The following is a 24,766-nucleotide window of genomic DNA, read 5'->3' as shown; positions in this document are numbered from 1 at the left end:
CAACAAAACACTGATAAAATGGCAACACTTCTCTAGCAGTGCACAAAGGAAGAGCAGTGTGGTGGTGTCCAATTTTTGACAAAAACCAATTGAGATCCATTGGCATGTGCAGATATAGTAAAGAGATAACTGCACGAGTTTACACCCAGGCGTGCGTGTAGAGTTCTTAGCTTCAAAACCACTACAGTTATGTGGAAAATTCTTCACTGCATTCATTGCAACCTCGGCTGTGGAGAATCTTCTGCATAACTGTGGTGGTTTTGAAGCTTAGAACTCTACACATACACCTGGGTGTAAACTCGTGCAGTTGTCTTCTCACTGCACCCACACATGCCATTGGATGTCAAATGGTTTTAATCAAAACCACACGTTACATTACTCTTCCTTTGTGCACTGCCATTTTATCAGTCTGATGTCTTATGTTCTTGCACATCAATAGTATTACCAATAGGAGTTACTGTTGCTTAGAGTTGGAAGTTTTGTATGTCAAAATTACTGCTCACCTTCCTGACTTTTAACGGCACTTTAATGGTTTTCTATTGAACCTGCATCATATAATACTTGGTGTATATAGATGTTAAAATTTGAAAAAAAAAATTAAAGCACTGAATAATAAAAATTCATTATAAATGTGTTCAAAATCTTCAATATGTTTGGCTTTTTTTGAGGAAACTGTACATTTAAATTCTTTATGTAACCTTCATCTTTGGTATAATGTAGATTTGATCTGTTGGTTCTTTTAGTGTGGCTCTTTTTAGTACAGAGCTGTAATACAACTGCATGCAATATTTCTTTCTTCTTCACCTATAAATTATACTTTAGCAGCTTGATTACTTAATTTCAGAATCACTAAAATATTATACTTTTATATGTGGTATGCTTATATATTTCATTTTAGTCTCTGTATATGCATTTATTTTATAATATTTTAATCAATTTTTATTTATTTACTTAATTTAAAAATCTTACCTTGAAATGTACACTGTTTTCCGATTATTCCTTGACTCAATTTTGAAACTTTTACTTTAGAAACGTCGTAAACATTGCAAGTAAAAGGGCTACCGGGTGAATGAGAACCATCTAACATAACTGCTACAGTATGGGGACCTAAATTTTATATGTGTATTTTATTAAAGATGATAATTTTGTTTAAAAATGAAAATGCAAAAGTAGCTTACCGACGTCGATGGGATTAAACTGAACTTCAAATGTTGTAACGGACGTTTTTGTTAAAGTAACGGGAATTTTTTTCCCGGAAGGACCTTGGATTGAAGATTAAAAAAGCTTATTAAATTAATTTCTCAATTGGTGTATTGTTATTTTAAAAATGACATTTTACCTGTGACGATTACTTTACATTCGGCATTTTCGGCACCTCTTGTATCGACGGTAAAGTGAGCACCACGAGATAATGAAGTCATTCTCAACGATGATCCCGTTATCACCGACTGACTGCTGTCTGTGACTTTAACATAATACGGACTCCCTAATGTTAATTAAATGGTAAATTGGTTAAGCTACATTATACATTAAATTTAGAGAAAATATTTTGTAAATTTATAATTTTATCTGACATACCTGGAACTGGTTCCCCATTAAATTTAACACTAAGCATATGCATCTGGGGTTCGGTTGGTTTGAAATTTACTCTAAACTTTGCATTTCCTTCGGACTGAACATAATTTGGAACGTTTCTACCATTCACGGAAACGATAATTTCTAAATTACCGGCTCCGGCTTGACAAGCGTCGACTAAAACGACAGAATTACATGTAAATAAATTCAAATTATATTTTTAGAAACTCGTTAGGAACTACATAACTTACTACTAAAATATACGGGTTTCCCTACGATTCCACTTCCAACGTCGGTTACCTTTACTCTACTAGCATCGTACACTTTAACGAGAAAAGGGCTACCCATGATCGGATGACCATGTAATCTAACGTCAATAGAATGATCACCTGAAAAATAAGATTGATAATTTTCTATTATGCTATGAAATTAATCATTACATTTAGTTTAAATAAATGTATCTTACCAACTTCAACAGGTGTATATTCTACTCTATATCCACTGTGATAATTTCCATTAATGTATTCTTGTAACTGTTTTTGATTTGGACCTAGAATTTACATAATTAAATAATAGAATAATAATGAAATTTAGTTTGTAAGTGTTAAAATTTCACATTAAGAAAGTCTTAATGAAATTTACCTAAAATAGTGACTTGAAAATCGCCCATGTCTGTACCGTGTGTATCGATAATAAATGAGGTAGGTTGTTGAATGGGAACTCTCTCTATACCTTCGCCTTTAATTTTAATTTTAGTGTAGTCAACTATTTGACATTCAAATGGACTTCCTGTAAACAGTAAATTAAAAAATTCAGATGAATTAAATTCATTAAATGGTTGGTTGTTTTCAGAAATAATTAAAATTTATTTATTTAAAGAACCACTCATTAAACTGCTTATAAAATAAATTTTAAGTTTTATTATTCCATTCCTTTGAATCCTTTCTAACACCTTTCGGGAAGAAACTTTTGAATAGAATAACCTGACTTCCAATATAAACAGGAAATTTGTATATAGTTAGTTGGGCCTCCTTTCCCTAAGCTTTCCACATCTGGTCTTGGCTTTCATCTATCTAACTTCATTCTCAAGATTAAGGGAGGTCAGAAAGACCGACAGACAGAGGACAGTGGGAATTTTTTCAAATTGTAGCCCAGTTAAGATTGAGTGATGCTCGAATTAATCATCAAACAGATGTTACAATAGTCTACGAGACAGAGGATCTAAGATATTTGACATTTTTCGTGCGTGCGACATCCTCTTTTAAATGTTATTTTTCGTTTTTCAACATTTTTCTTCAAAGAGGTCTTTTTGTAAAAAATAAATCCAAATTAATGAATATCTACTCCATTTTTATAAAATACTTAGCTTAAAATTGGAAAGAAAAAAAAACAAAACAGAAACAGCAGCAGAGAGAATTGATGAATCGTCTTGAAATTTTTGAACAAGTGAGCAAAGTAAAGGAGGTATGGCCTAAGGGGAAAGCAAAGTAAGTGGGTTGGGCTGAAAGGGAGTGAAGAAAATGGGGAGTGGGAGGGTGGGTTGTCTGCCCCATGAGAGGTAGAGCAAAGTGAGTGGGGATTGGTCCGAAGGAGATTGAATAATTGCAAAATCTTTGTTACGAATAGACTATATTAGAAACAAGTGGGTGAAGCCCCCTAGAAAAGATATAAAATCAGAAAATTTCTTACCAGGAACAATTTCCCCATTAAATTTTAAATCAATAATGTGCCTCTTAATATCTTTCGGCACAAACGTAATTGCATATAAACCGGAACCTTGAGCTTGAGGAACCGTAGGAACCTGTCCGCTGTTTTACCATCACCTCCAAATTTCCAGGACCGGCATTTGCCGTTTCCACTAAAACATAATAAAAATTATTATAATATACATTTAAGATATTATTTTAAAAAATAACACTAATTTTCAAAAATTCAATCTTAAGAATTTTTAAACACGTCTATCAAAGAACCTTAATTGAATTCCAGTGAGATTTAATTTGAAATAAACTTTTAAACTAACGCTTTTGATCTGCAAATGGAGATCTTCTTTGGGTCCGTATATTCAATGATGGACTCGAAGTCTATTCAAGCATTCCGTCATCAAATATACGTATAAGCATTCCATCATAATATATCATATCATCAAATATACCATTATTTAAAATTTGTTTGCATAGTTTTTTCGAATTTCACATTCGATTTAAGGAAAGTAACTGATGATGGATGTTTAATGCATTTGAAAATGTTCTTATAATATTAAAGAATTGTGCTGGATGTTTGAATGGTTTTTTTATTTTATTGGGTTATTAAACCCAATAAAAGCTTATTAAATGGGCGTTCCAGTAAAAGCTTTAATAAGCTTTTACCAAAACGTCCGGATAGTAAACATTTTTTTAATATAATAATTAATAATAATAAAAGATATTTTCACCACATAAAAGTTCCTTTAAAATTATATAAATAATTATTTTTACCTATGAATGATACTGGTTTTCCTATAAACCCTTTGGGCATGTCTTTCACTTTTATCTGCTTGATGTCATAAACTTTACTGATAAAAGGTGAATTAACGATTGGCATTCCTCTATAATTGATGCAAATTTTATATTCACCTAGAGTTAAAATAATTAAATATAATAAAAACTGTAAAATTTTAATTTGAAGGTAGAACTGACAAGCATAAGAAAACGATATTGTTTAACAAGGATGTAAATAAAAGATAATTAAAATAAATTTTTCATTAAAATGATTAATAAACTTTGACAAATTTACAATTGTCTCCATACTAATAAAAACGATCGATAACGGTACCATTAGTACTTAATTACCTGTCTGATTTGGCACGTATTCCACTTTTAAATATCCGTTGCTAGCTTCTTTCATACTGTAAGGAACCGGTTTCTCGTCCGGACCTACCGATAATAAAACCTTTTTGTTAAAGGAATGTTAACAAGGGATCCAGTTTACGAAGAAGAAACTAAATGGATACATTTGTAGCAAGAAACAGCAAATAAAAATATAAAGAAACATTTTAAAATATATTTCTATCCCATTTGCTTAGGAAATTTAAGGCCATCATCTAGGAAGATATTGTGTTTCTCCTAGATGATAATGGCCTTAAATTTTCTCCTAGATAATAAAAAAGTATGGATGAACGACTGTTTTTGTCTGTCATTCGTCCACTATTATGATTTAGAGTACTCGATGACGTACTTATATAATTAGGATATTCAAAACTTAATTTAGAATTTACTTCTTGTTTAGTTTGCCAAACTTTGTTTATACTAGATACGTCTAAACAGAAAGTTCAGTAAATCATAAGAAAATTATTTTAAAACCAGTGTTTTTTAACCCCTTTCTATAAGATAGTAGTTCCATAATTTTCTCTTTGCAACCTATAAAATTATATTACTAAAACATCTTCCTATCTCAACTATAAGTAATTTACTTAATAAGTAATAATACTCAAGTGTTTTATAAGTTTTCTTACCTTCAATTTTAACATTAATATCTTGTTCCAGCCCCGCTACGTTCTGTATCATGAATATTGCCGTTTTATTAATTGAAGTTGCGATTAATCCCGCACCGGCTGCAGATATTATACCAGCTTCTATAATATGAACTGTGAATGGGCTACCTGAAAAATTCCAAATATATTTTAATATAATATAATTTATACAGCACTTATCGTCATTTTTGCTACATGTAAACAGATTTCTATAACATGTAATATACGAAGTAATACATTTTAATGTTATTAATATCACGTGAACTGATAGGAAGTCTCGTTATTTTGAAAATACATTATAAAAGGACTAGTCATACATAACAGCTACATAATATAATATTATTATAATATAACATAATATTTAATTTTGAAGGTAAAGACAAAGTTTTTAAAAACTGTAAATGCCAATAATGAGTAAAATTTTAAGTCCAACCCACTGCGACGCAAGACACTCCCTTGACATTTAACCACCAAAATTTAATTGTATTGATGCCCTTTATATAAATATTACTGTGCCAAATTTTGTTTCTTAATCTTTATCCCATCCAGAGATATTAAATAAAATAGAGGTTAACACAAGCAGACACGCGTGAAAATTTTTTTGGCATTTTGAGTTTGGGGGTCTCAAAATGTCAAGATTTGCAAAAAACCCATATCAGCCAGGAAAGTAAAAACCACGAGTTTCTGTCAATGGGTGGAACATATACAAAAACTAAAGTTCATAAGTTTATAATGGAAATTGAAAGCAAAAACAAGGTCAAAGTTGATTAATAGATTTATTTGCCTACATGTTATACTGTATAACAGATCATTTTCTAATATATATTATTAGTTGGCCATTAGTTATTATCATCATTAATACACATATAACTACTTTTTAAAGTTATGAGATGTATAAAGTATGTACAGAATCTCTCAAACAAATATTAATTTTTCAATAATTCATATTTGTTTTGGAGAGAGACAAAAAAAAAAAAAAAAGGATTGAGTCAAAAAGGAGTTTTGCTTTCTAATGGCAAATCTTCATTTAAACCCATTAAAATAAAAACAATACAACATCAATATCAATATTTTTATTAGCTAAAAGTATTTGCTTTGGCCAAAATGCTGCAGAACCATTCATCCATTATTAAAAACTCGTTCTCAAAATTTAGACAGTCGAGTGACGTTCGTTGGAAAGAACTTTTATTAATAATCAATTAATAAATACAGGTAACTCCCGTATAACACAGGAGTTACGTTCCAAAAAATTGCCATGTTATGCAAATCCGTGTTATATGAAACAAAGAACGAGTATGAAAAGGGGGGTTAGGTTCCAAAAATTAAAAAACACGCTATTATATTTTCATAATTAAGATAAATATCTTTATTAAAATTTTCTTAAGAAGTGATACATATTAATATAAATTAAACAATGTTTTCGTCGTCATCACTAAGCACTATTACCGAAAATTTTTAATCTACGTAACGGTCCCAACGGTTCAATGCTTAAAAACCGGTGATGGAATAAAGCAAGTATGGAATAAGGGAAAAACATCTGACAACACTAAAAGCAGAAGCGTCGAGATCTGGCGACACTGAGAGAAGTTTCGATAAGGACCACGTGTATCGACAGAAGGCGGGAAAAGAAAGTTTACATACTGTACTTAAGTACTAATAGTTCACGAAAATTATGCATTAAAATCTGATAGTACGAAAAATGTCAAATGAGTTATCTTTCGCACTTAAAAGCTTTATCACGTTTATTGAACGGGGATTTCCCTATTTTCAAATTAGATAAAGTTTGCTTTTAATAGTTTTTATTACATTTCATGTTGCACGAGGGTTTTACCCAATTCTCGAACCGTGTTAGAGTGAATCTGTGCTATAAAAGTGCTGTGTCATACGGGGGTTACCTGTAATTTGGCACACAGGCTAAGAGAAATAGCAAATGTTATAATAAGAATAATGATAATTCATAAATGAAAACTATTTAATCAACTTTATCTTTTTGAAGAGATCTTGCAATTCAACCCCTTCAGACCTCTAAAATTTTCAATTTAACTGTAAATTTTAGAGGTCTGAAGTGATTGAATTGTGATCAAATACTTTACTTAAAATAAAAATCTCTTTTTGGCTATATAAATCAAGCAGTATATTCATTCATATAATTTTGAAAAATACAAATAAAGATATTCAGACCAGGATTTTAATACATAGACAAGATACAGAAAGTTTATCACTAAGCACTTGAAAATTTAATTCTCGGATGGAATATCATAATTCGAGTCTAACAATATATTAAGTCAGAAAAACAATTTCGTGTATCTTCTTACTGGTTAAAATAGAACAGTAAAAATGATTTCTATTGATTTACGTAGTACAATCCAAAAGTTCGGGGACTGCAGTAATCTATGACAACAAAAGCATGTATTTGAAGTTACAGCATATGAAATGGATTCTACCAAACCACCTCTACGTGTTCAGGTTAATTTCACCCGTGTCATGTGATTAAACCGTGAGCGCTGCTGGTTTTTTTCCGGAGATGGTTACCTTTGTTCTGCGACGTAATCAAAGTGGAGTTTCAAGAACAACCTCCAACATTAAATTTTGTCAGCGTTTAGGTAAAACACCTACGGAGATTTTAAAATTGCTAAGAAAGGTGTACAGTGATTCTACCATGGCAAAGTCGAAATGTTGGAGGTTGTTCTTGAAACTCCACTTTTATTACATCGCAGAACAAAGGTAACTATCTCCAGAAAAGAACAGCAGCGCTTGCAGTTTAATCACATGACACGGGTGAAATTAACCTGAACACGTAGAAGTGGTTTGGTAGAATCCATTTCATATGCTGTAACTTCAAATACATGCTTTTGTTGTCATAGATTACTGCATTCCCTGAACTTTTGGATCATACCACGTAGTAATAGAAATTAACACAAATTTTTATTGCAGTTTCTTCCGTATAATATTTTATTTTCAATATTTAACGGTAGATTGGTTCTCGGGCAATCATTTGATTGAACTTTTAGTCCATTATTATATTAAAAATTAAATTAAAATTAAAATTAAATTGGTAAGTTTGTTAAATTTTCATTTAGAAATCTAATCAAAAAGTATGAAAACCAGTAGACAATTTTTTGACAATGATAATGAAAATGATAAATACATTTAAGACATATTTCTTATTTATATATCAATAATAATAAAAACAAATTTAAAATAATAATTTATAACAGATACCTGGAACAGACTCTTTATTAAACGATATACTAATTATGTGTTCGTGAAGATCCGTCGGAATGAAGGAGACTCCAAATTTTGCACTTCCCAGAGGATGAACCTGAGTCGGAATATTCCTTCCTTTCGCGCTTACCGTTATTTCTAAATTCCCTTCTCCAGCTTGGCTCGCATCCACTAAATATAAAAACATAATATTAGAAAAGTACAGTGGCCCTCCATGTAACATGTTATATGAGTCAATATGCATAAAATGTATTTTAACTTTTTGACTATTTTGCTATTATGCCACACTCACTGTTCATAAAAAATACGTGCGATTCATATAATGCAGTTTCCTATAAGACGGAGCATATTCCCTGATTTGTATGTGGTTAGTTTATGTATTGTTTAAATAAGGTTAAATTACATTAACTTTACTTTAAAAATTTAGGATTATTTACACTAAGTCAGTTTAGGAACTGAAAACATAAACAGTTTTTATATGTATAACATATAAAATATTCATTTGAAGTGTATAACACTCATTTAAAGTAATTTTTAAATTCTTAATCGATAATTTTTTAGTTAGTTAAATCAAATGTTTTAATGTTTTCTTGACTAAATTTATTAAATATTAAATTTTTTACCTGTAAACTGGACAGTTTTACCCAATAAACCTTCGGGCATTCCACTCACTTCTACCCGCTTGGCGTCGTATACCTTTATCGTCGAGGGCGTTCCGTTAACTCTATTTCCCAAATATTCGACCAAAATTGTGTGTTGACCTAACGGAATGTTAAACAAAGTGGTGTAAATATATTTCAAATGTTCTATAATATAATAATTCTTTAAAAATATTTTTTATTACTCTAAACAAATTATTATATGGCAGAATCTGCTTATTGGTATTTAAGGCTCCTCAGAATGAAAAAATGCAAAAAAAAGTTGGGGTTTTTTCTGTATAAATGGATGTCAGTGTGTGTGTGTTTGTGGGACATGATTTTGTTTACTCATTTTAAAAGTTTAAAGTACCTGTGCCTTTTGTCAGAAATTCCGCAGGGAAGTTTGGGTATTAGGGGCATTGATGCTATTAAATTTTAAATTAAAGGTTGAGGGGGGAGATGGAGGGGAGGTCACACGTTGTATCTCGATGGGGTTGGACTTAATGAAGATTTTACTTGTTATTAATAATTAGAATTTTTTATAAAATTCATTTCTACCCACAGAATTAATTTTTTTGTCATTCATTTTATAATAATTAATGATATTATGAGAACCCGGGCTAGCATTTTTGTAATTTAGGTGATTTAATATTTGTTCGAAGAGAAAGAAAATTATTTAAGCCCAAGATGACAAATGTAACAGAAAGTTTATGAGATTTTCTCTTTAATAGACCAGGTCTGTAATCCACACTGGCTGGACTTCTTCATTCTCTTTAATAACATTTCATTCATAAATGACACATCTGGCAAAAACCTACTCATTGAAGGAACTTTCACCAAAAGTTAGAGATTGGACTAGCAGCCAATCCTGACACAAACTTACCAAATTTGGACATCAGAATGGAGGGAACAAGTCCCCAAATAAAAAGAAAAATGAGAGAAAGACACAGGGGGAGGAGTTGAAGAGTTTGTCCATTTTCCTTTATAGTGTGACCATCCACCCCAATACTTTGCCGCCACTGATCTTCTCGATTCCTGACATTTTACCAGACCTTAGCTGCTCTATGTTAGAGAACTGATGATTTTAAATATTGGCGATCAATTCTGGATATAACTACGATATTACAAATATTACTGCGTGGACTCAAGACTTTAATAAAACTAAGAAACTCTTTTCCCTCTCAGAAGCCCAAACCAGCCATCAATCACTGCACTTCAAAGGTATTTATTGACATGTTAAATTGGCTGTAAACACTCTCTCTCTCTAAGATAGGCACATGTAGAGATTTTAGACTCCCTCTATTTCTATTCATTTCATTTGTATTTAGGACAACAAATGTTTACTGTTTAATTCTTAACCAGTCTAAAGTGCATTACTTCTGGGTTCCCTCTGAGTTGAGCTGACACATATTATCTATCATTTCTGTAATTTAGCTTAATGTGTATTCTGAGTGTTCAATAAGAAGATTTATATGAAATTTGTCATGATTAATATTAAATAAAAATCTTTCTGTTTCATAAATGAATATTAATAAGACATTCATTGTAAATAGCTTTAACTTGCAGTTTTTAATTATTAGAAAGCCAAAATACATATGCTTACAGTCTCAATTTGCTACATTTCAAGGACTAAATCGGTAAATTAAACTGGCATTTATAAATTTTTGTTATTCAATAAAAATAAAGTTCGTTTAATTATACTTGATTCTATATTTTATTTTCAATTTTGTGCTTTGTAAAATTAATTTTAATTTGGTGACAGCTTTAATAGTCAGTATCTTTAAAAATATCAAATTAAACAGTGGCTCCAACATTAAAGTTAAAACAAATATTAAGAGAAGATATTAATAATCATTTTTCTTCTTCTTTCCTAACATTTATCCCACATTGGTGCAAGATCTACTTGTTACAGTGGCATAGCGAGGGGATGCAAGGGGATGTATCATGCACCGTATGCCACTCACACAGAGGTGCCCAAATGGTCACGAAGACAAACTATATGTGTTTCTAGAGGGGGGAGGGGGCACCAATAAAGTGTCATGCCCCGGGCGTCAGTTATGTTCGCTACGTCACTGGCTTGTTAACATACATTTCTTCATTTTACCCGATCTAGCGAATCACTTGGTGAACTTCCCATTGTTTCTATTTCTTGCTTGATTCAGTCAAGCCTCCATTTTTTGGGGAGTCCATGAGGTCTAGTTCTCCCTGGGTCATAACAAAGGATACTTTTTACCATCGAGTTGTCATCACATGCATAACATGTCCATACCAGCACAATAGAGCTTCTCAATTCTTGTTTCATAATTGGCCTAACTCCTGGTTGTTTTCCGATGTCATCGTTCATTTTGTGATCAAATCACATAAAACCCAATTGCTATCTTAGCATTGTCGTTTCCATGGCTACACACCATGGAAACGAAAATTTTCCATTAATAATCATTATTAATCATCAGTTTTGTCAAGTAATCAATCGAAATAACTACTAACACATTATTTATATTTATTATTGATAATAATCATGTCATTTCTTAAATTATATTATACACAACAGAAAAATTTAACTTTCCAATATCTTACCGACTTCTTTTGGAACAAACTCTACAAAGTAACCGTTTCGAATGTTTTCCCACATTTTAACAGGTAAGACGGCATTGCTAGGTGCTGAAGCAAATTTAAATAATTAAATTATTAAAAAGTTACGAAACAAAACAGAAATTTTAAAAATTACAAAAAGCTTATTTACATGTCACTGTAACTTTAAAATTTGACTCTTGAGCTCCTTTTGTGTTGATTACGAAACGAGCGGCATGATTGACCGGTATCAGTTCTAATTTATGTAAATCTACGGAAATGCTGTTGGTGTCCGACACTTCAATTTCGATGGGACATCCTGAAATAAAATTTTAAAAATTGTTAATTGTTAAATAATTTAAATATTTTGTGGTTTCTTTAGTGGTACACTAAAACAAATCCATGTAAACAATGTTTTTATCCCTCCCTCTCCACTGTGTATAATAATGTACGTTTTCTGATCCCCTTCCCTTATTTATCAATCTAAATAGACATAAATGATGCAATGTAAAAATAATAACTATTAGCCATTAAAAAACACAATCTGATAATATCATTGTTTGCTTTTATCGTTACCCGCTAAATATTAAATGAAGAAAAAATATAATTTATAAACATATAATTAAAAATTTCTATTGCCAAATTAAAATACAACAACGTAAATTAAATGTTACCTGGTACATTTTTATCATTGAATTTAATATCGATTATGTGAGGAATTGGTGCTTCAGGCCTGAAACTCACTAGACATCTCCCGTTACCTAATACTTGAACTTGATTTGGTACGTTTCCGTCATTAATCGATATTTCTAATTGTCCTTCTCCGGCTAAAGAGGCGTCGACTATATTATAAAAATAATTACGATTATTTATAATATAAATAATTCGTACTGTTAATTGTTAATAAATTGAACTTTATTATTAAGTTTGATTTCTTAGCAACTATTATACAAGATATTATTTCTAAATATATGTTATTTTATTTCTATTTTTGAAATTATCAAAATCGTGAAGAGAAACAGCATTGTTAAATATTTTTATTAAATAATAATTTATTTAATATTGCAATTAGAACTGCCGATTGTCTTTCTTTGGGAAGATGGTCCTATATTGAACTGTATTGATAAAAGAACAAGAGGATAGCAATGTCCTCTATAACAAACCCCAAAATATTAAAAAATCTATATATTTACCATTAAATTGGCACATTTCTCCCATAAAACATATTCGTGGTACTTCGGTTACTTGAATTTGCGATGCATTGTAAGCCTTGGCTAGAAAAGGACTCCCGGATACTCTCTGTCCGGCTACTTTTACGTCAATGGTGTAGGTACCTAAAAATAAAAATGCTTGCACTTACTCTGTTCCGTAAAAAAATCAAATAAATATAATAATTCCCATTTCAATACATCACATCTGCTTAAATTTAAAGCTACAGAATCATAGTTGTATTGGATTTCATATTTCCAATTTATTTTGTCACTGGACTAATATAATGTGGTGTATAAAAATTTTAACTTACCTACTTCGTATGCATTAAAATCCACTCGATAATTATCATTGGCAAGATCAATTAGATGATATTGAACATTGTTTTGAGAAGGGCCTGAAAGATTGGACAAAAGTATACAAAATAAATACATTATAAAATAAAAAAAATAAAGTATAGAAGAGATGGAATTTACACAATATGACACAATAAAATGCAAAAAAATCATAATTAAAATTGATGTTACAGTCAGTGCCTTGTTCATTTTCATTTTATTATTCTCAATTTGTTTCCAATTAAATATATGATTTCTAAATTTCTAATTATAACAATATTTATTCTTATTCAGAAATAGCTTGCTCCTCATTACTCTGTTCAAATCGACAAAACACCCGCTAGCTAGTACGGGAAATTGGAGATCGCCGAGCGGCTTCAAAATCACGGTGTAGAATGCGATTCACCATATTGCAGTTTATAACGTGTGCCAGAGAATTCAATTGATGCACAATGATTCGCTATCATGCAGACACTTGCATCCCAATGTAAATGAGAGAACTATTGTTTTAAAAATAAATTTTAACAAAAAATAGCATAAATGTAAGTAATAAAAAGTGGATCAACATCAATGTAAATACCATATTAACTAATATTATGTATTTTTTAAAACAGAAACTTGCATCTCCTCTTCAAAAAGTGTAGAAAAATTATTAATCACTAAATTTTAAAGTAAAAAAATGCTGTAATACACACTGCTGGCAGCAATGTTGGCAAAATGGCTAGTGGCATTCGATTCAGCCACTAACCCCTCACTAAATACTCATCTTTAGGAGGATTTCCTCTATGCATATTTTTAAAAGGTCTGCTTCTGGCATAATTTTGAATAATGACTCAAATGAAGAATACATTTACAGAGAAGAGCATTAGTAAATGTAACTTGGTGCAGTCGGGAGCTTTGCGTAAAAAAGAAGAGGAAGAAAGTCCAAATGACACTTTATTAAAAGAAAAAAATTACTCACACATCTAAAAATTTAGTTGAATAATAAAGTAACAATGTTTAAGTTTAATAGTAATATTTCATTACATTTTGTAGATTTTTTCAATGTTTATATTACTCGTACAAGACAACATCCGTAAAAAAAAAATTCGATTAATGTTACCTATGGTTCCAAAATGGCAGCTCGTCTCTGATTCCAGCAAATAGAAGAAAAGAAACAGTGGGGATGCAGATTCTAACCTAACCTAACCTATTCTAATAATTTTGTTGGTGATAATTATGGTAATTTATTAGAATAGGTTATGTTAGGTTAGAACATGCGTCCCAACTGTTTCCTTTCTTCTATTTAAGTAGTCCATAGATCGATAACTTTAAGAACTACCATTCCACAAATTACATTACTCTGTTGACTATTGTATTATGAATTTTAAATTTGTGATAAACAAGATAAAAATTCAAATTATTTACAGTTTTTTTAACTGTATTTACTGCCTTGCTTCTTCCTCGGCAACAGTTTGGTGTAAACTGCCCACTTGTCAGTGGATGGCTGGTTTACATTTTATGATCCCGAGAGGTTGGGATTCTTTTTGTTAGGTCGAGTGGAGAAGGAGAGAGAGGTCGTCGATAAGGCATAAGCAATAAACGAGTAAATGACACCATTTAACAAGAAAATCAAAAATTTATTGGATAACAAATAGATGTTACAAACAAAAAAACTGACTATTTATCAGGATTCCCTAACTCTTAAGTACAAGTTAAAGAGGGCCGAGAGAGAGAAAGTTTACACAAGTTGAAGTGTCGGAGATGCCTAAGAGGTACACGTTGAAAGTGTCTAAGAGGCTTCCACATGGGTTTGAATCAGTCCTTCCTTAATTGTTCGCACAAAGTTATAAAAATCTAGGCTGAGACACGGATTGCACTTAATAAAATGATGCTCAGAGATACGTCTCCTCGATAGATCCCTCGATGTCACTGAGCTGGCGTTCGATGAGAGACTCCCCTGAGGGGGGACAAATAAGGCTTACATTGGTTCGGCTTGGGAAAATATGTCACGTGACTGAATGTTGTCCGAAGCAAAGGTTATTTTTGCAGGGTTCAGGTTATAGGTGTTCCTGGGACCATAATAAAGAAAAGAACTTGGACAATAACTGTAAACTTATGACTTGCAATATTAGCTTGACAATGTTTAGATGGGTGAATGTTTACATTCTTGAAGGCAAGTTATAACTTTCTATCGTTGTTGACGAGATATTCAATCTCTTTTCTCAGCGATGTTGGTTTTTTTTTCGTGTCAGTCAAAATGTGGGGTGAAATACTTTGAAATTTAGAGGAAAAACAAAATGTTTATACAAATCTGGATCCCACATTCCAGTTCTAGTTTTATTTTCTGTCTCCACATTACAATTAAACAGTCTTAAATGATAATAATCTAAGGAGTCTTACTATTTTTACTTCAGATAAAATATTTTTTGAGATCGACCATCTCAGCATCTGTATATTTTGTCTCTCCAGTAAATGAATGTAAAAGATACACGATGAATTAAAATGTTCTTTTCTCTAGTTAAACAGCATAGAATTGCCCTTTGGAAAAATGACTAGATCAATCTGTGGACCTTTTCAAAATTGCTGACCCAGACAATAGGTTTGTTCCAACACAAGTCCCTGACTGGTTTGAATTTGAAACCGCACGAGGCATGCACAATGTCATTTTACAGCGAAGAACTGAATAATGCACATGCCAGTTTTAAACCAGTTAGTGTTGAAACAGTAATATCTGCCAGAGATATTTGCAAGTTAGAATTTTAAAAGTATATTTTCTGTCACTCTTAGCCTAGGGATAAGTTTGGGTGGGGGTGTGAAGTTAAAGTAAACATTTAACTGTTAAAATAAAATACTCGCAAATATTTTTATAAATTTATTTTGTTTTATCATAATTTCACAATTTCTACAGAAACCAGACAAATTAATAATCAATCCAGACCACGAATTTAAAAACCGGCTTGTCCGGGTGAAAGTCAGCATGGTGGCAACACTAGTGGACACTTTGAGAACTGCGTGACACATTAACTTGAAAGTAACAACCAACTGATAGATAATTCTCAGTTATATAATACTAAGAATTAATTTATTGTAATAAAATCAACACAATCAATACAGAAAATTCGTCAAATAAACTTCTTATATTTGATATATAAACATTTATTTCGCTCTCCTACATAATTATTAATCTTAAAAAAAAAACAGACATCCGATATTAAAACTGTGCAGAAAAACTTCCCATTAAACCAATCATCTGTAAGATTTACACATTATCATTATTAATACAATAAAATTAAGATATTTACTTACTTGTAATGTTAACGCGAATATCTTCTTTACAATATCCAGACGTGTTTATTTCAAAAGAAGCAGTAGAATCCGTGCTGAACGTTTTTAAAGATTCCCCTTTTACCGAAATTCCCGAAACTCTCTTATTTAAATCGACAACTTCGCATTTCCAAGGTGATCCTGTAATAAATATTATATTTAGAACTAATATAGTAGCACTGATTTATGTTTATATCCATATAACTCTTCTAAGATAGCAAATATAATTAAAATTGATAAATTATCAGTCTCTTTAGGAACAATCAAATTGATATAAATCTACAGACTGATAAATAGAAAACCTCTATCAATCTTTTATTGATACATACAAAACTAATTACACGAAACAAAGTTCATTTCGAATTTAAATGATAAGGATTTAAATATATTTTTTTTATAACTTCCAAATAAAAAAGATTATTGAATTTTAATTTAACAGTCCAATTGAAAATAATCTATTAGATATACTTTTCCATAATTAATTAAATGATAATTTTTGATAAAGAGATTTGATTACTCATAACATTTATGGTAAAACTTCATTCAGTTGAACTGCATTAACTTGAAACCATTGATAGATCCCTGGGCAAGGTATGCAGGCAGGCCCTCCGTAAGCGGGCGTGCAAGGCGTGCACCGCACGCAGGCAGCACGTCCAGGGGGCGGCAAATTGGTATTGCTGGCAAGCTCAGCGTAGGTAGTCGTTGTTAAACAGCGGCGGCATAATCGGTATTGCACACGGGCGCTCAAACAGCTAGCGGCGCTGCTGTATGCAGGGTATTCCATGTAATACAGCCTTTCAGTATGCAGTATTCCATGTAATAAGTCAAAATTGCAGTTATTTTTAACTCAAACCTATTGTCCCATGTATCTTTGCCCTTTGCTGAGTCCATGATTGTCATTTTCTATTGTATTCTGTGTGAATATAGATGATTAAAATAAACAAACACTACAGCTCATTCCAAATGCACCACACCATTAAAATGCTGCATTGATATCCTTTTTCCCGATTTACTATTGAGAGAATCTGAATTTGGAATTCATTTATTTTATAAAATTATAAAATTTGATGTAATATTTTGTAACTAAAAATTGTACCTTTTTCTAAATTTTGAAGGAAATTAAGGGAAACCAAAAAAATACACTTTCCTTTCCCTACAGTTTATTTCCTTTCGAAAAGTTTATCACATCCTATGACTAAATTTCGATCTAACTTCATCATGGTCAGATGACAAAAAGTTCAGCTCCTCATTGGCAAAAAACTCTATTATAAAAGGGTTATACGTCTCAAATTCTGCGTGAATTCCTCAGTTCCTTAAAAGCAATAATTTTGTTCCTGGTCTCTTCTTGCTACTTAATTTCCACCTAACATATACTCAATGTATCATTACAAAAGTTCAAGATTGAAATTATCATAGAGGTATTATTAAATATCATTGTAAACTCTCTCTCTCATCTAGGGTTATTTTTAAGGTGTATTTAACTTATTTAGTTTTCGTTTATACTTAAGTCATTTTCTTTGTATAATACATAGATATATTAAATTTTATTTGTTTTGTTATTCCTTCAATTGACACCTATCGACTCACCCGTGATTCTCCCCACTCATTGATAATTAGCCCTCCTTCCTAGATTTATTTTTATAACTCTTCTTGCGAGTTAGGATGCGTCATTCCAATCCTAACTGGTGTCAGGTCCTGATAATTACAAGGATTTCTCAATGCTTGTGATAAACATAATTTAGCCATCCTTCGACAGCAGTGAGAGAATCTTACGACTCGTCGATTAGAAGATACGATACCTTCGCACGTAATCTCACACTGTGTACCGGAATTCTGGGTAATATAGTATATCGGTAAAAAGGATGCCACAAGGGAGCATCCTTTTTATGAATATGCTATGGGTATCTCAACATTGCTCTTAGAAGCACCTTAAGCTGTACACAATTTTAGAAAATTAGGTATTAAACTCATTAATTTGAAACTTTAAGGAGTAAAATATCCCAACTTCAAGTTAAACTTTGACTTAACAATGTTTTACTGTATTAGAAAATTCATACCTTAAAAGAAAGGAAAATTATTTTTATGCATTTCTGTATTTAAACTGCAATCAAACTTATAAAATTAATGTAGAAAAGATAAAATTAATTTATTTTTCATAATAGACTAGATCATTCAAATAACTAAATATGCTTGGGTGCGCTCTTTTATTCCTCCGCATAACTCTGTGCGAGTGACGTCTGTTTAAAAATTCCTGCGGAACGCATTCCTAAATTCTGGTTGGAGTGCGCGCTGTCAAATGGCAAAAACAACCGCTTGTAGCAGTAGTTTACGGTGGAAAGCAACATGGCGTCCTCCATGGCTCAAATAGTTTCATTTTGGGGTCCATTATGTGGTTTCATGAATGAAAATTTAGAAGTTGTGAAGGCGCAAGTTAGTGCACACGATGATGCAAGTGTCTTTTCGAATTTTTTTCGAATGGTAGCTGGCATTCTAATTTTTTTCGTGGCTATTTTGAATGCTCTTTCAACAAATAATCCATTCTATAGTTAAATTTTAACAATTGGGACCCTTCATTTGCCTTTAAAACCTCATAGTTTAGAATTATAGATTCCTTCATCACAATACTATTGATAGTGCGGGCAATGCCATCTTTCTTTCACCGTCATTCCTAAATGCCTACAAACGGCAGCGCACTCCCGTAGTAGCGGAGACGCAGAATGACCGCTATTAACGAACGCACCCCTTAACACCAATAATTGAAAAGCATCAATTGTCACATTCGAGTGGTCTTATTTAAATGTTATACAGAGTGGTCTAAAAAAACACCTATACAACTTAATGCTTAATTATAATCAAACAATGGAATATACAAATATTACTCAATTATTACTTAAAACAGATTTCAAAAACAAAAATTTCTTTTAAGTTTTAATCAAATTTTATTAAAAAAAGTTACAGGACATCGCACAACTTTGTTGTATTGTGATGGAATTGAAGCAAAGGCGAAAGGAAAGAAGCAATCTCTGCACTTGTTAGGCACAGCAGAGGCAATCCTTGTACAGTACCCAACAAATGCACACAGATGAACATTGCACTTGGCACCACAAAAGAGGCTATCCTTGTACCTGCAGTCCACAGGAAACACGATCCTTGCACTGGCCATGTACAAAGAGACGATCCAAGAACAAAGCAATTGACAGCAATCGCTTTGTTCTTGTGTTTTGTTCATTTTTTGCACCTATTTTCCATTAGGCGCACGCAATATTGTTTTTATTTTTGATCCCTGGGCCTAAATTCCATTATGTTCTCGTCGCATCGGAGAGTATGGACATTGTCACTGTAATACCTTTGCATATTGAAAATGAAGTCATGAACTCCTGTCTTTACTTTCCTGACTCTGTTATAGATAATAGAGGAAAAGTATGGCAATCCAAAAAAAAATGACCTCCCCGAAAATTTTTACATTTTTGAACATAGGGGGCCTTGAAACATCAAGAAATGCAAAAACATTCAGTTTTTTTCTGTATGTATTCGTGTTTTTTCTGTATGTACAGATGTTAATGTGTGTGGCATGATTTTGTTTATCCTTTTGAAGCTTAATATTTAACTCCTGTGCTTTCGAAAATTTCTGAAATTTTGCAGAGAGATTTATGTATTAGAAAGATTCATGCAATCAAATTTTGATGGTTTAAGGTCAACAGGATGGGGAGATAGAGGGTGGTCATGTGTCATATCTCAAGTAGGGTCGGACTTAATGACGATTTCTAGCATTTACAATTTTTTATAAAACCCACCCCTGCTCTGAAAGTTAAGCTTTTTCCATTTTATAATAACTAAAAATGTGAACAGCTTTTTTAATGAATATCATAATAGATAGCACACCAGAATTTTAAATGTTGCCGAAAAAGTTAAGCGATTTGTTGCTGAATTTTTTACATTTAAATGGACCCACATTACATTTCTGGATTCCTCGTCTCAATTAATGGAAAATGCCAAAGTTTTATTGAAATCGATCCGTTAAATTTTGAAAACAAACTCGATTCCATAAGCCCATACAAGACATGCTGGCAACCGTGAAACATCGCACAACAAAGTTGTACAATTCATGCAATATCGCTTTATCATGCACATGCATAAAACGACCTTATATCTTGAAAACAAAGTCATAGACCTCTGGTTTTTATTGAATTTTTTGGATTCTGCTTTGAAATGAATAGAAAATCACAAAGTTTAATCAAAATCTATCGAATGGATTTTGAGAACGAACACAATTCTGTAAACCTCATAGAAGCTTCGCTAATGCTCCACTTCAATTAACTTAACAAATTAATTGGTTTGCAAAGTTTTGAGTGAAACTTCCATTTTTTTTCTTCTTAGAAAATAAGTTTTAAGTTGATATTTTTATACTAAACTGCTATATAAAATACAACAAAATAAACACCGCAAAAACGTTTTGGCAGAAAAGAAACAAACCATTTGTTTAATTTAAAATGACCATCCTTGGGCAACCAAAACTCAAACACAACAGAATAAAATGTGTAAAATAACAAAATAACTTGGAGATATACATATTTCTGAAATATATTTATAATTATAATAATAATAATATACTTGTCACACTTAATTATAGTTTAACTTAAAGAATTTTATTCTTTTACTTAAAAAGAAACCATACCTGGAACTCTTTGACCATTGAATTTCATTTCTATTGCGTGCATCGTAGAAGTATGAGGAATGAACGATGCGAGAAAGCGATGATTACCGAGACTTTTGACGTTGCTCGTCACGTGACCGCCATTAACTAAGATTTCTAAATTTCCGGAACCGGCATCTGCGCCGTCGACTGGTTTAAAAAAATTAATTTGTCATTAAAAACATTTGTTTAATAATTGGTTTTTTTTCATTTAAGATTTGAATATAAATCAAAATTCTTAATATTTTGCTAATTGTAATTAAACTTATGTATTAAAATAATTAATTATTTTGATACAAAATAACATTAATTGAAATTTAATGGCATTTTGAAATTAATTTTTTAACATAAAATAATAAAACATTACTTTATTACAATAAAAATTGAAGCAAAATTTTATGTATGAATTTCTATTTTAGTTACTTCGTTAGTTAATGTTACCTACGGTTCCAAAATGGCAGCTCGTCTCTGATTCCTGCAAATAGAAGAAAGGAAATAGTGGGGACGCACTTTCTAACCTAACCTAACCTATTCTAATAATTTCGTTGGTAATAATTATGGTAATTTATTAGAATAGGTTAGGTTAGGTTAGAAAGTGCGTCCCACTGTTTCCTTTCTTCTATTTGCAGGAATCAGAGACGAGTCACCATTTTGGAACCATAGGTAACATTAACCACTTTGTTGTTTTCATAACATCACACAATGAATTGATATAAACTGTTGCATAATTTGCATTTTGTATGCATGAAATTTTACATATTTGTAAAGCAACGAATACTGGAGTTTCCAACCTGATTTTCTTTGACTTTGAACAAAAGCAAATCGCATGATTTCAACATCATATAAAAAACATCCTGGATTATAGTCCACTTTCTGCTATTTTTTCTCATTAACTGTTGAAACTTTGGTTCTTAAACTACTCTATTATCATAGAATATGGTCACAGGAAAGGAGAGAACCTCACCCGGGGGTTTCGAATTTTTCTAAAAAATAACAAATTTTGACTCTGCTATTCATAATATATAAGTAATCCTCCAGCAAATAAATATTATTCTCAATGCAACTGTCAAATAAATTCTTGCAATGTAATTATTGATCAATTTGATATACATTGAGAACAAACAGCAAATTGTTTATGTAAAGAAAACTGCATTCTCTAAATTCTGTCATATCCTCAATAAATAAATCGTTCCCTCTTAGTCACCTCATATACTTTGTAAGTAAATAAGGTGAGATGCAAATCTATTTAAAAAAAACAAGTCATATATATATCCCATATTTATATACTAAGCTCATCCAGAAAGTAAGTACTATTTGGGTATAAAAAAAGATTTGGAATTTGTTTTCATTTGTATTTTATTACAGAAAAATCTACATACCTTAAACTACTTTTCAACATATTCACCATGTGAATTAAGGCATGTGTCATATCTTGGCACTAATTGCAACATACCCGCTTCGTAGAATTTGGCCGCCTGCGACCTGAACTAGTTCTGGACATTCACCTTGATATCATCATCACTTGCAAAGTGGTGATGAGATCTACAGCTTACTGTGAGACATTGAAGAAGTTATGGCACAAGATACAGAACAAAAAGTGTGGACTACTGATTTATAGCATTGTGTTCGTGCACGACACCATGCGACCAAATACAGCACGCATAATGACGATGCTGCTTGATTCATTTTGCTGGAAACAATTCTGTCACCCTCCTTATAGTCCGGACCTAGCTCCATCCAACTTCCATTTCTCTTCTCTTCTCAAGAAATTTCTTGCTGGCCACCACTTTGCAAGTGACGAGATCAAGGTAAACGTCCAGAAGTAGTTCAGGTCGCAGGCAGCCGAATTCTATGAAGTGGGTATGTTGCAATTAGTGCCAAGATATGACACATGCCTTAATTTGCATGGTGAATATGTCGAAAAGTAGTTTAAGGTACATAGATTTTTCTGTAATAAAATACAAATGAAAACAAATTCCAAATCTTTTTTTATACCCAAATAGTACTTACTTTCTGGATGAGCTTAGTATAATCAACCAAGACTGAACTTCACAATTATCCAATTATTAAATGCCAAATTAATTTTGGGCTATAACACAACTACTATTAATAATCACTATAAAGCAATATGGACTAAAGGCGAATAGTTAAGCTGCCATCTTGTACTAATTTTAATAATAACATTTATTTTGAATTAAACTTATAATTTAGAATATTCTGGAAGAAAAATCAAGTCCCATTCTAGAATAAATCCAGATTAGGACTCAAACCTGCAACTTCTACTTTACCGAGAAGATGCATTACCAGTTAGGTTACCGAGATTTCTGTCCAATCTTTGTTTCCAGATAAATTAAGACAGTTAAACACTTGCCTTTCATAACTAGTGTAGTGATATTGGACCTATTCTTCTTCCTCCAACTGTGATCTTGTCACTCCATGTCCAATCCTTTTACTAGCAGTCACAAAGATAATAAGCAAATGTAGACAAAGGATTGTAAAGAGGGAGGGGAAAGCTAAACAAGGGTAGACAAAGAGTCATAAAAAAGGGAATAAAGGGAGAAAACGAGAGAAGGAGTGGGAGTAAAAAGGGAGAGTCAGAGTAGATGTGAGAGGATGGTAGAGGGAGTGAAGAGAGATGAACTGGTGGAGTTCGAAAGTGAGATTAAAGTTTTTTTTTGTGTTAAGATATTTGGTGGTTCCAGTTCAGTGCGATGAACCAGCAGGACAGAATCTATTAATTCAGATCAGATTCTCTACAACTAGTAACACATTACAAGCCAAAGTTCTATTCCAGATTAATATTTTTTTTTTTCTAACTTATATTAACCTTGCACACATTTCCAGCAACAACAAGACAATGCAGATTATACAGTACAAATGTTTTCAGCCCTATTTAATGGCCAGTTTCAGGATTCTACTGAAGATGGAAGCCTAAAGCTGGTCATTAAAAGGGCTGAAAATATTTACCCTGTTTAATTCACATTATCTTGATGCTCCTGGAAATGTGTGCAAGGTTAATGTAAGTTACTATTGTAATAATTCCAGCTTTACATATAGTCTGAGAGTCTTTTCTTCTTATAATATTCATAAATTAATGTAATTACTAAAATTAATAATATGAGATGGCAGCCTATCTGCCTACCTTTAGACGTAATTACTTTGTATTAATTATTAATAGTAGTTAATTATAGCCCAATATAGCATTTAATGATTTGATAAAAAGCAAGTCCAGCATATGATTCTAAACTTTCCTATAATCTTAGGAGCAAGAGTGCCGTATACATCAACATAAAGATCTCTTTTACTCGTTTCAAATCAAATTATGAAAAAAATTTAAAAAAGGAAATCATTTCTTAAAAAGTAAACTGCAGACACAGAATTACTATTATATTGTATACTATTTCTTATATTAAAATCCATTAAATTATTAAAACTTACTTTCAAATTCAACAGCTTTTCCAACAACACCATTCGGTATATTTCCAACTTTAATTTTAGAAGCATCATAACCATAACAACAATACGGACTCCCGGATAAAGGCCTACCATTTATTAAAACGTCTATGACATGTTCTCCAACTTCTGGAGTGATATATTCGACTTGATATTCACCGTGAGACAGCATATCCAAACGGATTGGAATTTCTCTTCCAGATGGTGCTACATAAATGAAAATTAAGTTAAAAATAAATATGTAATCAAGGTG

At 31.7% G+C, this 24,766-nt stretch overlaps 1 protein-coding gene across 1 annotated transcript in view; it reads right to left on the bottom strand.

Annotated features, from left to right (window-relative positions):
- jbug (filamin-type immunoglobulin domains fbug) overlaps positions 1 to 24,766 on the bottom strand; it is an 86,008-nt gene that overhangs the window by 20,145 nt on the left and 41,097 nt on the right. The window contains 22 exon segments of the mRNA XM_067283595.1: positions 970 to 1,107; positions 1,179 to 1,262; positions 1,340 to 1,486; positions 1,579 to 1,752; positions 1,827 to 1,964; positions 2,042 to 2,125; positions 2,218 to 2,364; positions 3,265 to 3,388; positions 3,390 to 3,433; positions 4,050 to 4,187; positions 4,404 to 4,487; positions 5,066 to 5,212; positions 8,306 to 8,479; positions 8,932 to 9,069; positions 11,524 to 11,607; positions 11,690 to 11,836; positions 12,192 to 12,359; positions 12,711 to 12,851; positions 13,040 to 13,123; positions 16,350 to 16,508; positions 21,043 to 21,210; positions 24,499 to 24,720. Of these exon segments, the coding sequence (XP_067139696.1) occupies positions 970 to 1,107; positions 1,179 to 1,262; positions 1,340 to 1,486; positions 1,579 to 1,752; positions 1,827 to 1,964; positions 2,042 to 2,125; positions 2,218 to 2,364; positions 3,265 to 3,388; positions 3,390 to 3,433; positions 4,050 to 4,187; positions 4,404 to 4,487; positions 5,066 to 5,212; positions 8,306 to 8,479; positions 8,932 to 9,069; positions 11,524 to 11,607; positions 11,690 to 11,836; positions 12,192 to 12,359; positions 12,711 to 12,851; positions 13,040 to 13,123; positions 16,350 to 16,508; positions 21,043 to 21,210; positions 24,499 to 24,720 (2,934 nt within the window).

The sequence above is a fragment of the Centruroides vittatus genome, unplaced genomic scaffold, assembly GCF_030686945.1.
Source record: "Centruroides vittatus isolate TY-2023 unplaced genomic scaffold, ASM3068694v2 scaffold_1014, whole genome shotgun sequence".
Classification (NCBI taxonomy): Eukaryota; Metazoa; Arthropoda; class Arachnida; order Scorpiones; family Buthidae; genus Centruroides; species Centruroides vittatus.
Note: the sequence above shows the minus strand (reverse complement) of the source record. Positions and strands in the feature narration are given on the sequence as shown.